This window comes from Dunckerocampus dactyliophorus, chromosome 10, assembly GCF_027744805.1.
Source record: "Dunckerocampus dactyliophorus isolate RoL2022-P2 chromosome 10, RoL_Ddac_1.1, whole genome shotgun sequence".
Lineage (NCBI taxonomy): Eukaryota > Metazoa > Chordata > Actinopteri > Syngnathiformes > Syngnathidae > Dunckerocampus > Dunckerocampus dactyliophorus.
Window position 1 is genome coordinate 27,844,846 of NC_072828.1, and position 16,353 is coordinate 27,861,198.

Here is a 16,353-nt window from a genome sequence, read left to right on the forward strand (position 1 = left end):
ATATCAGTTCCTGACTAAAACAGGGGAAAAAACAGCTTTTTATGAAAAGATGCATTTCAAGCATAACATTTACTTTGACACAAATATTTTTTTCCTTTTGTGACAGCTCGTTTTTATGGCTTGAAATTGCTCTGAAGTGAAGTGCATTAGCGGAGAGTTGCGTCATCACCTCTTTTTGCCTCTCGCGCAAAAAAACGTAAAAGATGTATAAATACGTTGAGCATTTTTCCAACAAAAATGAGACAGATCTGTGTCTTAGAAAAACATAGAGAACAATAGGAAATACTTGATGCATTTGCGCATTAATTCATGAGGAGCAACAGTTTAAGTAATATGGGGGCACAACATCATAGGAGGGCTGCACGGTGACCTAGTGTTTAGCATGTAGGCCACACAGTCAGGACATTAGGAAGATCTGGGTTCGTATCTCTGTTGGGTATCTCTGTGTTTGCATGTTCTCCCCGTCTGTGCGTGTTTTTCTTTCCATGTTTAAAACATGCATGTTAGGCTAATTGGCGACTCTAAATTGTCCATAGGTATGGCTGTGAGAGTGAATGGTTGTTGGTCTATATGTGCCCTGCGATAGCGGCATAGAAGATGGACGGATGGATGAACTTCAGAGGAATCACAACTTACAGAGACAGTTTGCTCAACTAATACCGACGGCAAAATGCTGCCGTGCACTTGAACTCAAGTGGTTTGCTTGCGACACAGCTGCAGTACCAAAAATAGCGTCTAAAGACCCCATTATCATGTTTACGCAATCACTATGAGTCATTTCACTAATCAATATACCTGCGCGTAATCACTTAATTGCTCACTTCTGCTTTGCCACTCTTACTCTGTGGCCCAAGAAGCAGAGCTTTTTCCGGCTGCTGATGGTTTGCTGAGGGGTTTTCAGTTAGCCTATTCAATGTAATGATCAGTTTAAAGTGCATGCATATTGTGGACGTGTGTATTACAGCGTTGTCACTGTTATCTAATTACACCAGTATGACATGTTTGAGCTGCTTTGCGCTTCTGCTTCATCATGAACCCTTCCAAGCTCTGCACCTGGGTTGAGCACATGCCATGTAACTCTGCACTGAAACGCTAGAGGGCAATGTTCTCCGGGGAGAAATGTGTCAAGTAGTGAGCACCATGACACTTGTCAGCTATTTAGCTTTTTAGCTTCCTTCGTTACCGGTGAGCAATGGCAATTAAAGAGAAACCAAGTGTGTCATTGGAGCAACTACCCATGTGGTACAATAGTAATTTTATTCCAAATGTTGGGGGTAATCAGATTACATTTGTTTGTAATGTAAAGTAAATATTTAAATATGTATTTATTTCATTCCGTCCCATTTGATCCTGTTTCCAGTTAGATGTGACAATTCATGATCAATTATCTGTGAATCTTTTTTTTTTTAACATGAACTTTGGTTATTGTGGGTGTTCTGCATACCTTACTTGTCTATTTGCATGTGCATTATACTGTATATTTGTCGGTTGCTACGTGAACAGATTTTCTGATATAACAATAGTGTATTGTGGAAAATGACAGTGGCATTTACCATTCTTGTCAGACCATTTGCATAATTTTTAGAATTAATGTCTCATAAAAGAAGTGCCAATCCTATACAAACCATTGACAGTATATATCCATTGAATTCCCTTCAGGGACTTCAGTGTTTTACTGTGCAGCAGCAATAAAGCGTCGCTCCATCTGCAATGCATACAAAGACACGGACACCTATACTATACTTAATAAACTGGATTTAATAGTTTCTGTGATAAGTGTTGAATCTGAAATGAGTTCAATAAGAGTCTATTGCTTATTTCAGCATACTGCTGAACAAGACTAGGTATAGACTACGTCTGCCTTCTGCAGAAAAAAGAAGGCTATGATCAATTTAGACTACCTCTTCTGGTAATAACAGACTCCAAAAATATATCACCTTTTCACACTTTAAATTACTTCTGACTTCATTTTCACACAAGACGTAATAACCCCCAAGACCTAAAAATTGCTGAAATACACTCACCGGACACTTCATTAAGCCTGCAGCTATCTAATGAGAGCAGAGAGCTGTATCACAAAAATCTGCTTTTCCAGAGACAATAATCCTCACTTTTGCCTGACATTTCAAACCATAGCTAAAAAAAAAAATCTGTAAGAAATAAACACTCGAAATAAAAACACTCAATAATGAGTAGCTGCACCATTCTTCTTCATCACCTCAAAAATTGGTTCGGGCATGCTTGATGCCTAGAGGGAATGTTGCTCCAGGTGGTGAAGATGGCTTCACAGACGGCATCCACTGTCCGGAACTGATGTCCATTTTTGTTAACTTCCCTTGCCATCCATCCCAATCTCCTTGTCTTGACGTTAGAAGCCATCAGGACCGTCAAGGTTCCATTTTTTTCCTCATCAGAGAATGAAACTTCTTTCCACCTTTCAATGTCCCATGTTTGGTGCTCTTCTGCAAATTCCAAATGCGCAATTTTGTGGCGTTGGAGACAAGGCCTTTGAAGATGTTTTTTGTTCTTAAAAACCTTCTCTCACAGATTCTGTCTGATGGTTATTGGTTATTTCAAAAGTTTCAAATGACTCCAACCTCAGCAGTATCACTATATGCATATTAATGACAATGATATACCAGTTTTTTTTTATATTGAATTCATTTTTTACCTTTCTTTGCTGATTGGTTTGGAGGAATCAAAGGGGTCTACTGCTTTATACTGAGGCTTCCATAGTAAGTTGCCCTATAAACAACTACACACAATCAAAAAAGGCCTCAGGATTCTTATCTACGTATGTTTTCACCTCAGCAGCTGCCTCTGCCTCCATGCTCCTTAGTAGAAATAGCTTCCAAAGACTGCCACAGCACAGAACAAGGAGTCCTGTTAAGGCATCAGAAATGTCAAGAAAACCTCCTCCACTAATGACACGGAACACAATTAGAGCACTCACATTCATGAAAACGTCTTCTGCATAATTGTCGGTATCCGCATCCCATAAACACCTTGAAGACATCCTGAGGAAGCAAAAACGTATCATCAATGTGTCCCTAAATGCAAAATGCATGCAGCTTTAAGTGTCTGAATGACATAGTATTGACAACAGCCATAGAAACTTCCTGTTCTTTCCATCAATACAGCTAACCTGCTGTTAACCGAAACATGTCATTATGCAATAAGCACTGACCACGATGCTATTCCTGTTAAATATAGTGTTTGTTGCACTATGATTGTGTCTGAATTGTACCTGGAGTGCTGCACTAATATCGATATTTAAGGAAACACATATTTTAGTTACTGTCACTTGAGAACTATAAAAGAAATGTAGACAACAAGCACAGCCAAATTGCTTTACTCAGTATATGTACGCTCAGAGCACTTCTCAAGAAAACTGCAGATGACATGAAAGGGTAAGTTGCTGATCTGATGAAATGGTGTCACAATAAACTGGAAATGCATGGCTGTAGATGACCACAATTTACTCCAGCAAGCATCTCCTTCGCATTATCACAAAAATAGGCATTTTTTTCCGCTGACAAAACATCTCATTCACCACAAATTGGTGAGAATTTATAAATACAGTATGTGATAATACGGGTCAAACTTACAGCATACATGTACCACTGCTAGAAAGCCCACAATTTTTACATGTTTATGTCTTTATGCTTCACTGGTAGTTTTTTCATCAAGCGCTGGGATTTCACAACTTTGTTCGGCGGTCCTCGAATGCACCATAGTTGTGTGCAGGGACGCAAAAATATGTTTGACTATGAAAGCACCAGTCTCAACAGTCATTGATCATCCTATGTTATTAGGGATGTCTGATATTGGCAATTTTGCAGATATTGTCCAACTCTCAATTTCGGATTCAGATATCAACCGATACCGTATGTGTAACATCACATATCTCATGTCATGGAATTAACACATTGTGGTTTTTAGAGGCATTTTAGAGATTAATGAAGTATCTATCTATCTGTCTATCTATCTATCTGGTTGTTGTAGCCACTTAGCTATTGCTAAAGAATAGGGAAAAACCCAATATCGATATTAACTGATATTGCGTTTCTATGCAAATATCTGGCCGATAATATTGGTGGCCAATATTATCGGACATCCCTATATATTATCATTCATTAGTGATGAGTAGCTATACGTTTTATGCTTTAAATGTGTTTAATAAGTGTGTGAGGCATATTTCAGGTTTAAACCTGAATTGTATCGTGAGTGAACAATGGCAAGTGAAGAGAGAGACGGGGAGGTTCTGGAGCTGAAGCTCATCTAATAATTACGACAGTCATTTTTATTGCAAATTTTGATCTAAAATTGGAGAACGTGGACATCAAGCTAGGAGGAGGTTTTGGAGACAATTATGGGCAATTGGTTAACTGTCCCAAATACTGTACGTTGTGCTTGACGGTGGCCATGTTTCTCCACCAATCTTGCTGTTATTCAGACATGGACTCCGAAAAGATGTGAAACAAATGTTGTGGTAATTCTGCTAAAGACGCTTAAGCTACAGTGAGTGTTTTGTAGTGCGCATTGAGCTGAAATCAAAGGTTACACCACTCTCGGAACAAGCTGAGAACTTGTGACATGTGTTCTGCACATATAAAACATCTGCAGCAAGTTGACGAGTACAGAATAATTCAAATGTTTCCCTGCACAATATGGTTATTTTAAAACTATGCGACTACAGAATATTTTATAAATAAAATGAAAATCAAGTACAGTGACTTACTTGACTCCTTGCCCACGTTGCTCTCCAATGGTCACCTGCACAACAAACTTGTATCTGTCAAACCCCAAACCTGTGCAGCAAGAGAAACATCAAACATAATGCAACCATTATTACAATGTGCATGTCATTTAGACATGAGGAGGAGGAGTTTTTAATGATGACTTTGGTTGAGGGTTGCATCACTCACTCTTGACTTTGTCCTTAATGCAGTCTGCCAATGTGCTGGTCAGCTCTGATACTTCTTCTGGGTCGTACTCCTCCTCGGCGAGGCGCTTCTTCAGTATTTCATGTATACATTCCTTCACGACAGCAGGCTTGAATCTAGAATGTTTCATAAATCAGATGTAACGAACCTTCCGAACTTTTCAAACTAAGCCCGGTGGTTTTCAACCAACAGGGCAGGAAAATGCACCGGATTACGGTAGCTAGGTAACGAGAGCGTCGGCTAGGCTACGGAAGCAATAGAAGCTAACCTCGCACTGTATAAATATTAGCTTTAAACCAACTCACTTGTGCTGGTAGTTGGGTCGTATGAGGTATGTATCTGACCCCTCCATGGCACGTCGACAACACACCCCCAAAATTCAAGTACTTTCATGGAAAAAGAGCGAGTACTTCCGTACACAAGAGCAGTGAAGTTACTGATCGAGACCGGAAATACATTCTTTTTTTTACAAACGGAAGTGACAGATTCGCACTCTTCAAATAAAATTGTTAATAATAGCGTATGTGGATTATAGTACCTTACATACATATTTTATCTTACAACATAATAATATATTTTTTTATTTAACAATACAAAATTGATGCGATTTGTCACAACTTGAGGGTAAAGTTAATTGTTATTATGCGCCAGCAGTTTCAACACATTCAGGGTGTGCCATGCTGCACACGTAAACCACACATTTAAATTACAATGCAGTCAAATTGTCTTCATCTCATCATCTCTTGATACCTGAATTTGACTGGGCCAATGTTGCTTGATATTGTAAAACATATTCTCTGACTTTGAAACATTATTAAAAACACATACAGACAAGATTAAAGGCTTGGGAAAATGTCATTCACCAGGGCTAAATGAATGTATTTAGTCTAATACAGAATACACGGTGAATAAATCCACTGTATCTTCTAAGATATGCCAGAAAGGTGAAGATCAGATCCAAATGAAAAATGAAGCAACAGAAAGCAAAGTGGTGAAGCTGACTGGAAGGTAAATGAATAATCATTTTCCCGACAAGGTGATTTTGTAAAAAAAAAAAAAAAAAAAAAAACAGTCAACCCGCGCCAACCTTCTAATTTCCCTTTGCCTGCTTTTTCCAAGTGGATAAGATCTGGGGCATTACGGGTCACAAATTGGCACCAGGGGATAGTGAGATTGCAACCTTGAGAGGTTCTCACAGATAACAAGCTGTGAGAATCTGTTATCCCCAAAGGTTTAACAGTACCACAGATTTAAAGGCACATTTTTATTTCACAGGCACACTTTCTCTGAGGATAATACTGTTGGTAGTGCAATTTCCCAACCTTTATCGAGCCAAGCACACCACCAACCAAACACGCGAAGCCCATTGATCTATTCCTTGGACTTTCCCCATCTAAATATTGGTCAATCCAATTAGTGAGGCCAAACATGTTCTTTTATGCTGCTGAAGAAGTAGAAAAATAGGCAAATCCCTGGTGACACTCCTGCATATCTAACATAACGGTGTTATTTCGTTTACATACGTTTCATCATTGTTTTTAATCAGCTACCTATTTCCCTGATGCAAAACAAGACTATAACTGATCAAAAGAAACGCACGTTGACATAAACTACGACGAAATTAGTACTTTAGCTGCAAGACGCCGTGTAAACCATGCGCAGCCATTAGCACCGCTATAGAAGCAACTTGAAGCAGCATCTGCAAGTGAAGCGAAGAGAAGTGACATTTTGCACAATAATCTGTTATTATTTTCATATGTTATATTTTTTTAATGTTTACTGCTGTTTTTATTGCTGCAAAAGAGCAGGGTTGCATCATGAATTTAATATCAGATAAAATAATATAACACTAGTATTAGTGTGAAATTGTTGACTTATTGATATACTGTATTCATTGAGAGCAGGTCTACTTTTTGTTATGAATTTTATTCAAGGAATAGTTCGGATTTTTTGACATGAAGTTGTATGACATCCCCATCAGCAGTGGGCTATATCAACAGTGGCTTACCCCCCCGTTTGGTCCCGCGAGCCCAGTTCTGGTCGGACTTCCGTGACAAGGAACGTAGTTCTGCTTAGTTGCTGGGTCATTTAAGTAAAGAGTTTGGCATCTCAAAGCAATATGCGTTCAAAAGAGTCATACATTTGCGTCATAAAAATGCCTCCTGAAAAAAATCAGACCTCACAAATCGCTCTGTGTTATATTTGTCTCCCGCCGTGTCCCTGCGCACTGTCGCCTCTCCATTCATGTGTATGTGATGAAGATGCTCACATCTTCATCCGCGACAGAGCGCCGCGACCATCTTGTTTACGTGTGTTCCACAGTGGAAGATATAGTTGATATAGTCCTGCTGATGTGGTCCAATGCTGATGGGGATGTCATACAACTTCATGTCAAAAAAATCCAAACTATCCCGTTTTATTAAGTCAGAAACTAGGGCTAAAAATACACTGGTATCGGTATCGGCCCTGGATCTTTCTCAATAACACAAAGCTGACACAGTTTTGTTTTTAAATACATATAAAATGTCCTTTTTTTAGGCTTTTTACAAAACAAAAATATCAAAATGGCACCGGCATCCATTGACTTTTCCATATGTGGACCTGTCTGGGAAAATGTTTGGGCACCCCAGCCCTAGAGCAAAAAAGACGCTGAAATTAGACAACAAAAATTGACATCAACCAGCACATATTAAGTTAAAATTTTTCTTAATGGATGCCCTGCCATTGGAGCCATCTGAGTGTGTGTGTGTATTTTTGTTTGTATTCCACCAGCTCATAGCTTGAATTGTCCCGAGAGTCCTCGCATGTGCACTAAATGCAGGATGCAGCATCTCCAACAAAAGTTGTGCAGAACTACAAGTTAACCTTGAATTTGCATTCATGTGATATAGTGTTAAGACACACACACACACACACACACACACACACACACACAGTGCAGTTCCAAATATGAAAATTGTAAATAGTTCATTGTGTTTGTAAATAAATTGTTATTTTCATGTAAAAAAAAAATTGTGGTGTTTATGTTGGTATAGTTGTTTAGATATTTGAGCTGTCACAAAAACAAAAAATATTTGTGTCAAAGTGAAAGTTATGCTTGAAATGTATCTTTTCACAAAAAGCTGGTTTTCTCCCTTTTCTAGTCGGGAACTGATATTTTCCTGAAACTTACCTACAGTATGTTCTACTGATGATTACTAAAGAGGTAGAAACTTTTTTTTCTGATGAAAGACACAGTATGTGGGTTGCTCAAGCTGATTATTTTGAACAGTGCGGCCAGAAAAAAATGCTGCGGTCATAGCAGAGAGCATCTGGTCCTCACATTTTATTTGCGTATGGCAGGTGTGCCGATGGACACACTGGAGCGGTGGTTTATTTCGTTTTGGATACATTCCTATACTCGCGGTTTGGCTTTTCCTACATTTGCATGTTTTTTTTAAGTCACATTTGCACTACCACTACTGTATACTGCATATATATGCATATATATACGTATATACAGTATATATATACAGTATCCTGAAGCACAAGCAGGCCAGTCAGAAGGACTCCTGTCTTCCATCTACCGGTCGGTAAGTTCTATTTATTTAACAAGTTCATATCACTTCATGTAATATCCAGTCCCAGTCAAAAGTTTGGAGACACTTTCCCATGGTATTAAATGAGAATGTGTGTCCATACGTTTGACTGGTATTGCATACAATATGATCTATACCATAAAGAAAGACCACTAATTCTCTGCAGGCACCACATATAAAACACTTGACATGATGGCCTTCGTGAAGCCTTCATTTCAGGTAAAGCATCCTCTCCATTTGTACATCCTGTATGTTTTCATCAACCTGTGACTGACAGTGCTTGAATTCTAGTGGACACTTCTTTCACCGAAGCCCGTATTGATTATACTGCTTGTTTTTATTCCCGGTACGTTTTATTTTTAAATGAATTTATAGATACAGCAGATTGATACAGAACCACTACATGTTCATTTTTGTATTGGTTCCTGACTTAAGAATGTTCTTCATGTGTTTTTTACCCATCAGTTCCGTGCAGCCCCATCAAGGTGACATGCTCTGAACCCAACCACCTGGCGCTGTTGGAGGCCCTGACACCCATCTTTAGCATGGCCGCCATGAGACCCGTCACAAACACGACCACCCCTACCAATGTCAGCATACGCTTCCTCCTGTACGGAATATTGGGAGTGGTATGTTTAGCTCAAGGTCTAAAATCGAATAAATCACTACAAACATGAAAAAGTATAATAACTAGGGATGCTCCGATAGATCAGCCACCGATCAGTATCGACCAATTTCCGTTAAAAAAAAATCGCATGATCAGCATACGCCGATAAATGCCTTTCAACGCCAATCACAAAAGCCTGTGGCTGGCACTAATGCAGCCCGCAACAATCCTTTCATTCAAGGCAGTGTCTTGCTCTAACTAACATCTTGGGCAGCGTCGTCCTCCCAATTTCCTTCAAAATAAAAGCAATCATGTCTGCCGTGAACCTAACTGCTAACACATGACACGAAAACTACCTTAGCCTTACCTTAGAAAGCTTTAATGCGGACACTTGACGGAGTATGGTGAGTTTTGGAGGCTCGCAGTCACGGCAGCTAAAGCAGCCGTGTGGCTAACACTCGCCCGTATGTGTGTGACAGTCAGACGGCTAAGCTAATCACCCGACAAAATCATTCAATTTATCGGATGAGAGCAGCCGTTCTCAGTGGTGGAAGACATCGGGTTCGCCAAAGTCCCCTTCAAGAAGGCGTCTCATCCTCTGGAAGTTTCAGAGTGGTATATGTTGTCTTCAAAAAGTAAGTCAAATATGTTTTTGTCTAAATTAGGTGATTTTATGCTTCCTTTTTTCATATCATATAGCCAAGTAGCAGGGGTGCAGCTAGGAATTCTGGGTCCTGGATGATCGGTATGGGAATCGGCAGCATAGAACCCTGATCGGAGCATCCCTAATAAAAACAATGACTATCTGTCCTTAAACATTGCCGTAATGAAAGTGTCTCATCTTCAGAATGAAAAGGCTCAACTCCTGACGACTTACCTTTGGCAGCATTTTGTAAGTACCGCGTCTTTATTTCTTCTTTCCATGGCCAAGCAACAACAGAGTCACTATTTTCTGCTAACCTATTTTGTTACTTCAGTGGTGGCAAAATGAGCTGGTCAGTTGGGACCCGCTCCAGTGTGGCACGGACAAGATTTCGCTGCCAAGAAATAAGTTTTGGGTTCCAGATGTCGTCATTAATGAATTGTGAGTTCACTACAAGACCGGAGAAAATGTGACTCTTGAGCACACTTGAGAGTCAGTGGTGTGCAATAATAGTCTGAGGCCAATAATAGGGTGTCCAAAGTGCGGCCCGCGGTACAGTCCAAAGAAAATTTACAAGAGGAAATTTGAAATGACCGAAAGAACGAGATCGCGGATACAAGCAGCTGAAATGAGTTTTCTTCGTAGGGTAGCGGGACTCACCCTAAGAGACAGGGTGAGGAGCTCGGTTATCCGAGAGGAGCTCAGAGTAGAGCCGCTGCTCCTTCACATCGAGAGGAGCCAGCTGAGGTGGCTCGGGCATCTAGTCCGGATGCCTCCCGGACGCCTCCCTGGTGAGGTGTTTTGGGCATGCCCAGCCGGGAGAAGGCCCCGGGGAAGACCTAGGACACGCTGGAGGGATTATGTCTCACAGCTGGCCTGGGAACGCCTCGGTGTCCTCCCGGTGGAGCTGGAGGAGGTGGTCGGGGACCGGGAAGTCTGGGCTTCCCTACTGAGACTGCTGCCCCCGCGACCCGGACCCGGATAAGCGGAGGAAAATGGAATGGAATGGAATGGAATGGAATGGAAATTTGAAATAGTTGGACAAAAAAACAGCAGAAATGGAAAAAAACAGCTGTATTTTACAAGAATAAAGTCAAAATATTAAGAGAAAAAGTCGTACAGTGGTCTCTAACCGAAACGGACGTCAACCGAATAAAAATTTCCCATAAGAAATAGTCAAAAATGTTAACACAAAACGTGGGCCATATTGTACGTTAACTGGAGAATGCACGCAAACTGAGGCAAAATTGTGCCGTAAATTTGACATTAACCGAAAAACACGCTAACCAGAGTGGACGCTAACTGAGACGCCGCTGTTTTCACGAGAATGAACTCATACTACTATTTTGAAGAAAAATATTGTCATTTTAGTAGCATTAACCTGAAATATATATTTAAAAATTTAAGAAAAAAAAAGTTTAAGTCGCAACATTAAAAAAATGTGAAAAAGAGCAAAGAGTGAAGTTCATACAACTGATATGCTTTTTCACCTCTATCACAAAGATGAGATGCAGTTTTTTGTTTAAATATTCTGTATATAACTTCTTAGTATAGCTACATTTCATTTTCCTGGTGGACAAAGTGTGGACACCACTGTTTTAGTCATTAGATGTGCTGTTTTAGCAACGCTTTAATGACCTCATGCAGTATAAACATTTCCCAATGTCTTTACTAGAGTGCAATTAAAATCACTACATTCACTCATGAGCTCCCTCCGGTGGCCATGGCCGCCATTGGCCAATGAACTCTGCTGGGAATAATACTCTATGGGAAGAACTTCAAATAGTTGCTGTTTTTTTTCATTTTTGGTACTTGACTTGTATAATTCTTAGGTACACCTTTTGAGTGTTAAGTTGCTGTGTGATGATTTTAGCTTTCTATCTAAGATGACACCGTGAGTCAGACTGTTACATTGAGTAATGACCCCCTGCCATTTCCGATGGGTTTCGTTGTGAGTTTTCTCATAGCCCATAAATAGCTGCCTGGACTAGTGCGCGCCACAATATGTATTTTTATGGCGTGGACATTTGCGGTTTATGCATGTGTTTTTCTCACTAGATTTAGTGGTTGCGGCTTAAACACGGGAAAATTACTGTACTATTGTATTGTCTAAAGAACTATAAAATAAGAAGTGGCCTTAGACTTTTGAAGCGAATGTTGTGCACGTTCAAGTCATCCATGTGCATTTGTGTGTTGCAGTATGGATGAAGACAAAGCTCCGTTTGTCCCTTATGTGAATCTGTACAGTGACGGAAGAGTGCAAGATGCCAAACCGGCCAGAGTTATCAGTTCGTGCAACCTCGATATCTACACCTTCCCCTTCGACATACAGGACTGCACTCTCACCTTCAGCTCCTTCATCAGCTTCGGTAAAGGACTTTGCATGAGGACTTTTCATCCTTCAGTGGTTGACAGGCGAAACAATGAGACGACTCAGCGTTGAAGTGCACATGTGGTGAAGTGATGGAATTGGACGTCTTAGAACCATGAAGATCTGTGAAAACAAGAATTTGATCACATGTGAAAGTCTTGCACAGTTGCTCTACAGCTGTCCAGGACAACTGTAGTACAGACTACAGGTCAAAACGTAACAAAGATGTATTGATTGTGTTTCTTCTAACCATCTTTAATGTATAAAGGGTTACAATTGGGAACAAATGGTAGATGAAGCCAAGGAGAAAAGGCCAAATTGTTGTGGTTTTCTATGAAATTGTGCTTTCAGAAAGAAAATTCTGTCTCTCATCTTGTGATCAGAAAAAGACTTGAAAGTGTTCTCGTCGATGCCTGATGATGAGATCACAGAAAGGTCCAAGAATGTGATGACCACTTTGGGGGAGTGGGAGCTGCTGGGCATCACCACTGAAAAAATGAGTCATCCACATGATACAAACGATTCCTTAATGGACGAGCTTGCATTTCATGTAAGTTTGAGTACTAAGTATTGCATGCGAGTGGACAGTCATTAAGTCAAGAATACTGTACATTTTGCTGCAAACCATGCTGGAAATCTATTGATTCGATTTTGGCTATGTCGACGTCAGTCAGCCAGTCTGAGTAGAAAAATGGCAAAACAAGGACTGACGAACAATTCAAGATATGAACATTTTCCCACTTTCCTGGCAGATCCGATTGCGACGCAGGTCTACATTGTACGTGGTCAACCTGTTGCTGCCCAGTTGCTTCCTCATCACAGTGGACCTCTTCAGCTTCCTGTTGCCTCCTCAAAGTGTGGACCGCTCCTCCTTCAAGATGACCCTCATCCTGGGCTACACCGTCTTCCTGCTCATTATGAACGACCTGCTGCCCATCACTGGAAACACCATACCCCTCATAAGTATGTTTCAGACTCAGATAAACAATCAATCAAGGACATGAGTAGTATAACTGGAACAAGGTAAACATTGGTAAAGTATGGAAATAAATGCCACAACAGTCTCATTGTTATCACACAATAATAATAACAGATACAACCTTAAACCAAAACAAAGTTCTTGACCTGTTCCATGTGTAAAGTGCCTTGAGATAACTTCTGTTGTGAATTGGGGCTATATAAATAAAACTGAATTGAATTGCATTGACTTAACCTTGAACATAACTCTAACCAAAACCCTAACCCTAGCCCAGCCAGAATTCTTAGCCCTACCTACAACCGTAACCAAAAACTTATCTCCAGTCCTAAGCAAAAATGTAAACCTAACGCCAGCCTGAACCGAACCCGCAACTCTATCCAAAACCCAAACTCCAGCCCGAACCAAAACCGTAACCCTAACTCCAGCCTGAACCAAAACGGTAACCTAATCCAAAACCATAACTCCAGTCGGAGCCAATACCGTAACCTAACCACAATCAAAACCCTAACTCCAACCCAAACCAAAACTATGACCTTAACCAATACCCTAACTCCAGGTGGAACCAAAACCGTGGCTGTATAACCTCTCACGGTTATTAAGCACATCTGAAATTCAGTTTTACAAATTACGAGACAATTACAGGCATACAGTATAGAGTACAGTGTTGTACAAAATGTGCAGTTACACAACATCACGTCTTGTCATGCGGCTTCCAGTTGGAAAATGTTGAGTTAATTTACTTGTGAGACAGTGCCCTCTGCTGGATTCATAGCTGCAGCACTCTTTTAACCCTTCTATTTAAGCCAGGGATGTCCAAAGTGCGGCACAGGAGCCATTTGTGTCCCACGGCAATTCTTTTATTGGCATGGAGTAAATTCTAAAAATTTTATTTAACACTAAAAACATTTAACACTAAAAAAAAACAACAGCAGCAAAAATGGAAAAATCAGCTCTAATTTTATAAGAACATAGTAAAAATATCAAGACAAAAAATTGTAATCTGAGAATTTCATTTAACGACAATAACGTCGTAATATTAGGAGGAAAAATAACGTTATTTTAGCAGCATAAAGTTGAAATATTAAAGAAAAAATACTTTTTTAGGGTGTAATATAAGAAACAAACAAAAATACAAATAAAGTTGAAATTTTTTAGAAATTTGGGTTGCGGAAAAAATGTTTGGAGAATGTAATGAAAATAAAGTCAAAATATTATGTGAACAAAGTCATAATTACAAGAAAAAAATTTACAAGAAGAAAGTTTAAATAGTTGGAAATGGCACATTTACCAGAAAATCTCACCAGAAAAAGGTCAAAATTTTACAAGAATAAACTCTTAATATTATGAGGAAAAATCTTTGTAGCATAGCGTTGAAATATTAAAAAATTATTTTTTAAGTCAAAGAAAAAGTAAGTTGGATTTTTTTTTACAGTTATAATATTATGAGAAACAAACAAAACATAATAAAGGTGTCATTTTCGGAAAATTAGGATGGGAAAAAGTTAGAATATTATGGGAATAAAGTCATAATATTATGAAAAGAAAAATTACGAAGATTATTTAAAGAAGAAATTTGAAATATTTGAAAAATTTAAAAATCCCAACAACAAAAATGGGGGGAAAAAGAGCAAAGATGATACTAATAATAGGCTTTTTCACCTACAGGATATGACAAAGCTGAGGTACAGTTTTTTCCTGAAATATAGACAACATGTGTTGCTTTACAAAATATCAAAGTGGCAAAGTTGCATCCTTCCATTTTTCACTATGTGGCCCTCGCTGGAGGAAAAGGTGGTTTAGACACTCCTGATTAAAAAAATTACAATTATAAAACTGAGAAAGGGAACCTGCAGATACGCTACAACTGCAAATAGGCAGTTCAGTATGTTTCCTATGGGGATTCCTATATCACAAAAAGATGCTGACTATGAGTGATTTTCACCAGCTAACAGATGAGTCCATGTTCACGTTCAGAGGTGTCCCACATGCAGGTTACAACTGCATCGATGGTAGTCATGCATGCAGTGATTTCATAAACAAATTCATGCGGTGCAGGGGTGCGTGGTAAAGTGTTACGTTCTCTACGGACAAACACGTTCAGATTTTCATATCGTCAAAATTCAAATAACAAGCAAACAAGTTTCACCGCAAGAAGTGACTTTTATAGACTTCTACTCTCTGCTCCAGGAACCGTTGGCGTTTTCATTTTGGACTGCACACTCTGGAAATGAAATGAATGTGTTTGACTTATCTCCTGTCCTTCTCGCCAGACGTGTTCTTCTCCTTGTGCCTGGCTCTGATGGTGGCCAGTCTCCTGGAGACCATTCTCATCACCAACTTGCTGCTCAGCTCAAAAAACCTCCGTCCCGTTCCCAGCTGGATCCGTGTGCTTGTTTTGCAGCTTCTGGGACGTCTTGTCGGTCAGCGCTGGGAGGCCAAAGAGGTTACAGAAGCAGGTATGTACTAAATAGATCGATGCAGATTCTAATTGTTAAATACTTCAAAGACAAGTGATCCGCTCTTACAGACACGAGGCCAAGCCCCTTGTCGGCACAGCAAGGAGAGGATGAGGCACCTGAAGAGGAGGAAGGACCAGAGGTGGAGGACAAGGCCCTGCAGGAGCTGAGGAGCCTGGGTGGAGACCTGAAGGTTATCCGCCTGCAGATGGAGCAGCAGCTGGGGGGCAGCCAGAGCGCAGAGGATTGGATCCAGGTGGGTTTCATCATAGACCGCCTGCTGTTTGGCATCTACATCCTCTTCATATCTATCAGCTTCCTCACCATCGTCATCATCTGGGTCAAGTCCTATAGCCAATAGTCTATCCGTGTGTGGAATTATGTTTTGGGCCAATAAATGTTTCCACTTTTTAATCATACACAAGTTATTGAAATGAGAACATGACATTGCCACACATCTCAAGAGGGATTCTCCAAATTTCCTGACGGATGTTGGTCTTCAGGGCCTCCACGGCCTGTGGGTTGTTGCAGTACACTCTCTCTTTCAGGTATCCCCACAGAATGTGTGGCAATGTCATCACAAACTTCAATGTGCGTGTTGCAGCTGTGATCCACGGAGGAGGAGCGTGGATTGAACATGTCATCAATTATTGAACTGTGCAGAAAACAAGGGAGAAAATGGGAAACCTTTGGTATCAAATGTTAATTTGATGTTTCGGTTACATATCTGTAAATACAATTTTTGAATAACTTATCATTTCAAAAACTTGTGC

At 40.0% G+C, this 16,353-nt stretch overlaps 2 protein-coding genes across 7 annotated transcripts in view; one reads left to right on the forward strand and one right to left on the reverse strand.

Annotated features, from left to right (window-relative positions):
- Window positions 1-5,400, reverse strand: part of dynlt2b (dynein light chain Tctex-type 2B) — a 15,909-nt gene extending 10,509 nt beyond the window's left edge. For 3 of the 6 annotated variants that reach the window (XR_008572736.1, XR_008572737.1, XM_054790460.1), the window contains exons 1-5: window positions 5,252-5,400; window positions 4,929-5,062; window positions 4,742-4,811; window positions 2,954-3,017; window positions 2,807-2,883 (exon numbers count right to left, since the gene is read on the reverse strand). Coding sequence is in view for 3 of the 6 variants with exons in the window: in XM_054790460.1 (XP_054646435.1) it covers window positions 2,836-2,883; window positions 2,954-3,017; window positions 4,742-4,811; window positions 4,929-5,062; window positions 5,252-5,298 (363 nt within the window). In the remaining 3 variants the exon portion in view is untranslated. Of the gene's footprint in view, window positions 1-1,738; window positions 2,884-2,953; window positions 3,018-4,741; window positions 4,812-4,928; window positions 5,063-5,251 lie in introns of those variants that run through there. The other 3 variants (XR_008572735.1, XM_054790459.1, XM_054790458.1) reach the window with 3 other exon arrangements.
- Window positions 5,401-8,716: 3,316 nt separating this feature from the next.
- Window positions 8,717-15,941, forward strand: LOC129188947 (5-hydroxytryptamine receptor 3C-like). The gene is made up of 10 exons (XM_054790108.1): window positions 8,717-8,743; window positions 8,816-8,870; window positions 8,990-9,153; window positions 9,979-10,023; window positions 10,109-10,215; window positions 11,974-12,143; window positions 12,529-12,695; window positions 12,898-13,108; window positions 15,395-15,580; window positions 15,652-15,941. Exons 1-10 carry the CDS (start codon window positions 8,717-8,719, stop codon window positions 15,939-15,941), a joined length of 1,422 nt encoding a protein of 473 aa, XP_054646083.1.
- The last annotated feature ends 412 nt before the right edge of the window (window positions 15,942-16,353 follow it).

Excerpts from the sequence above, each read along its gene's own strand:
- LOC129188947 (XM_054790108.1), top strand. The coding sequence starts at position 8,717 with ATGGCCTTCGTGAAGCCTTCATTTCAG. Across the intron at positions 9,154-9,978 it reads TGTACGGAATATTGGGAGTG|AATGAAAAGGCTCAACTCCT; the intron begins GTATGTTTAGCT and ends TCTCATCTTCAG. Across the intron at positions 12,696-12,897 it reads TGGACGAGCTTGCATTTCAT|ATCCGATTGCGACGCAGGTC; the intron begins GTAAGTTTGAGT and ends CTTTCCTGGCAG.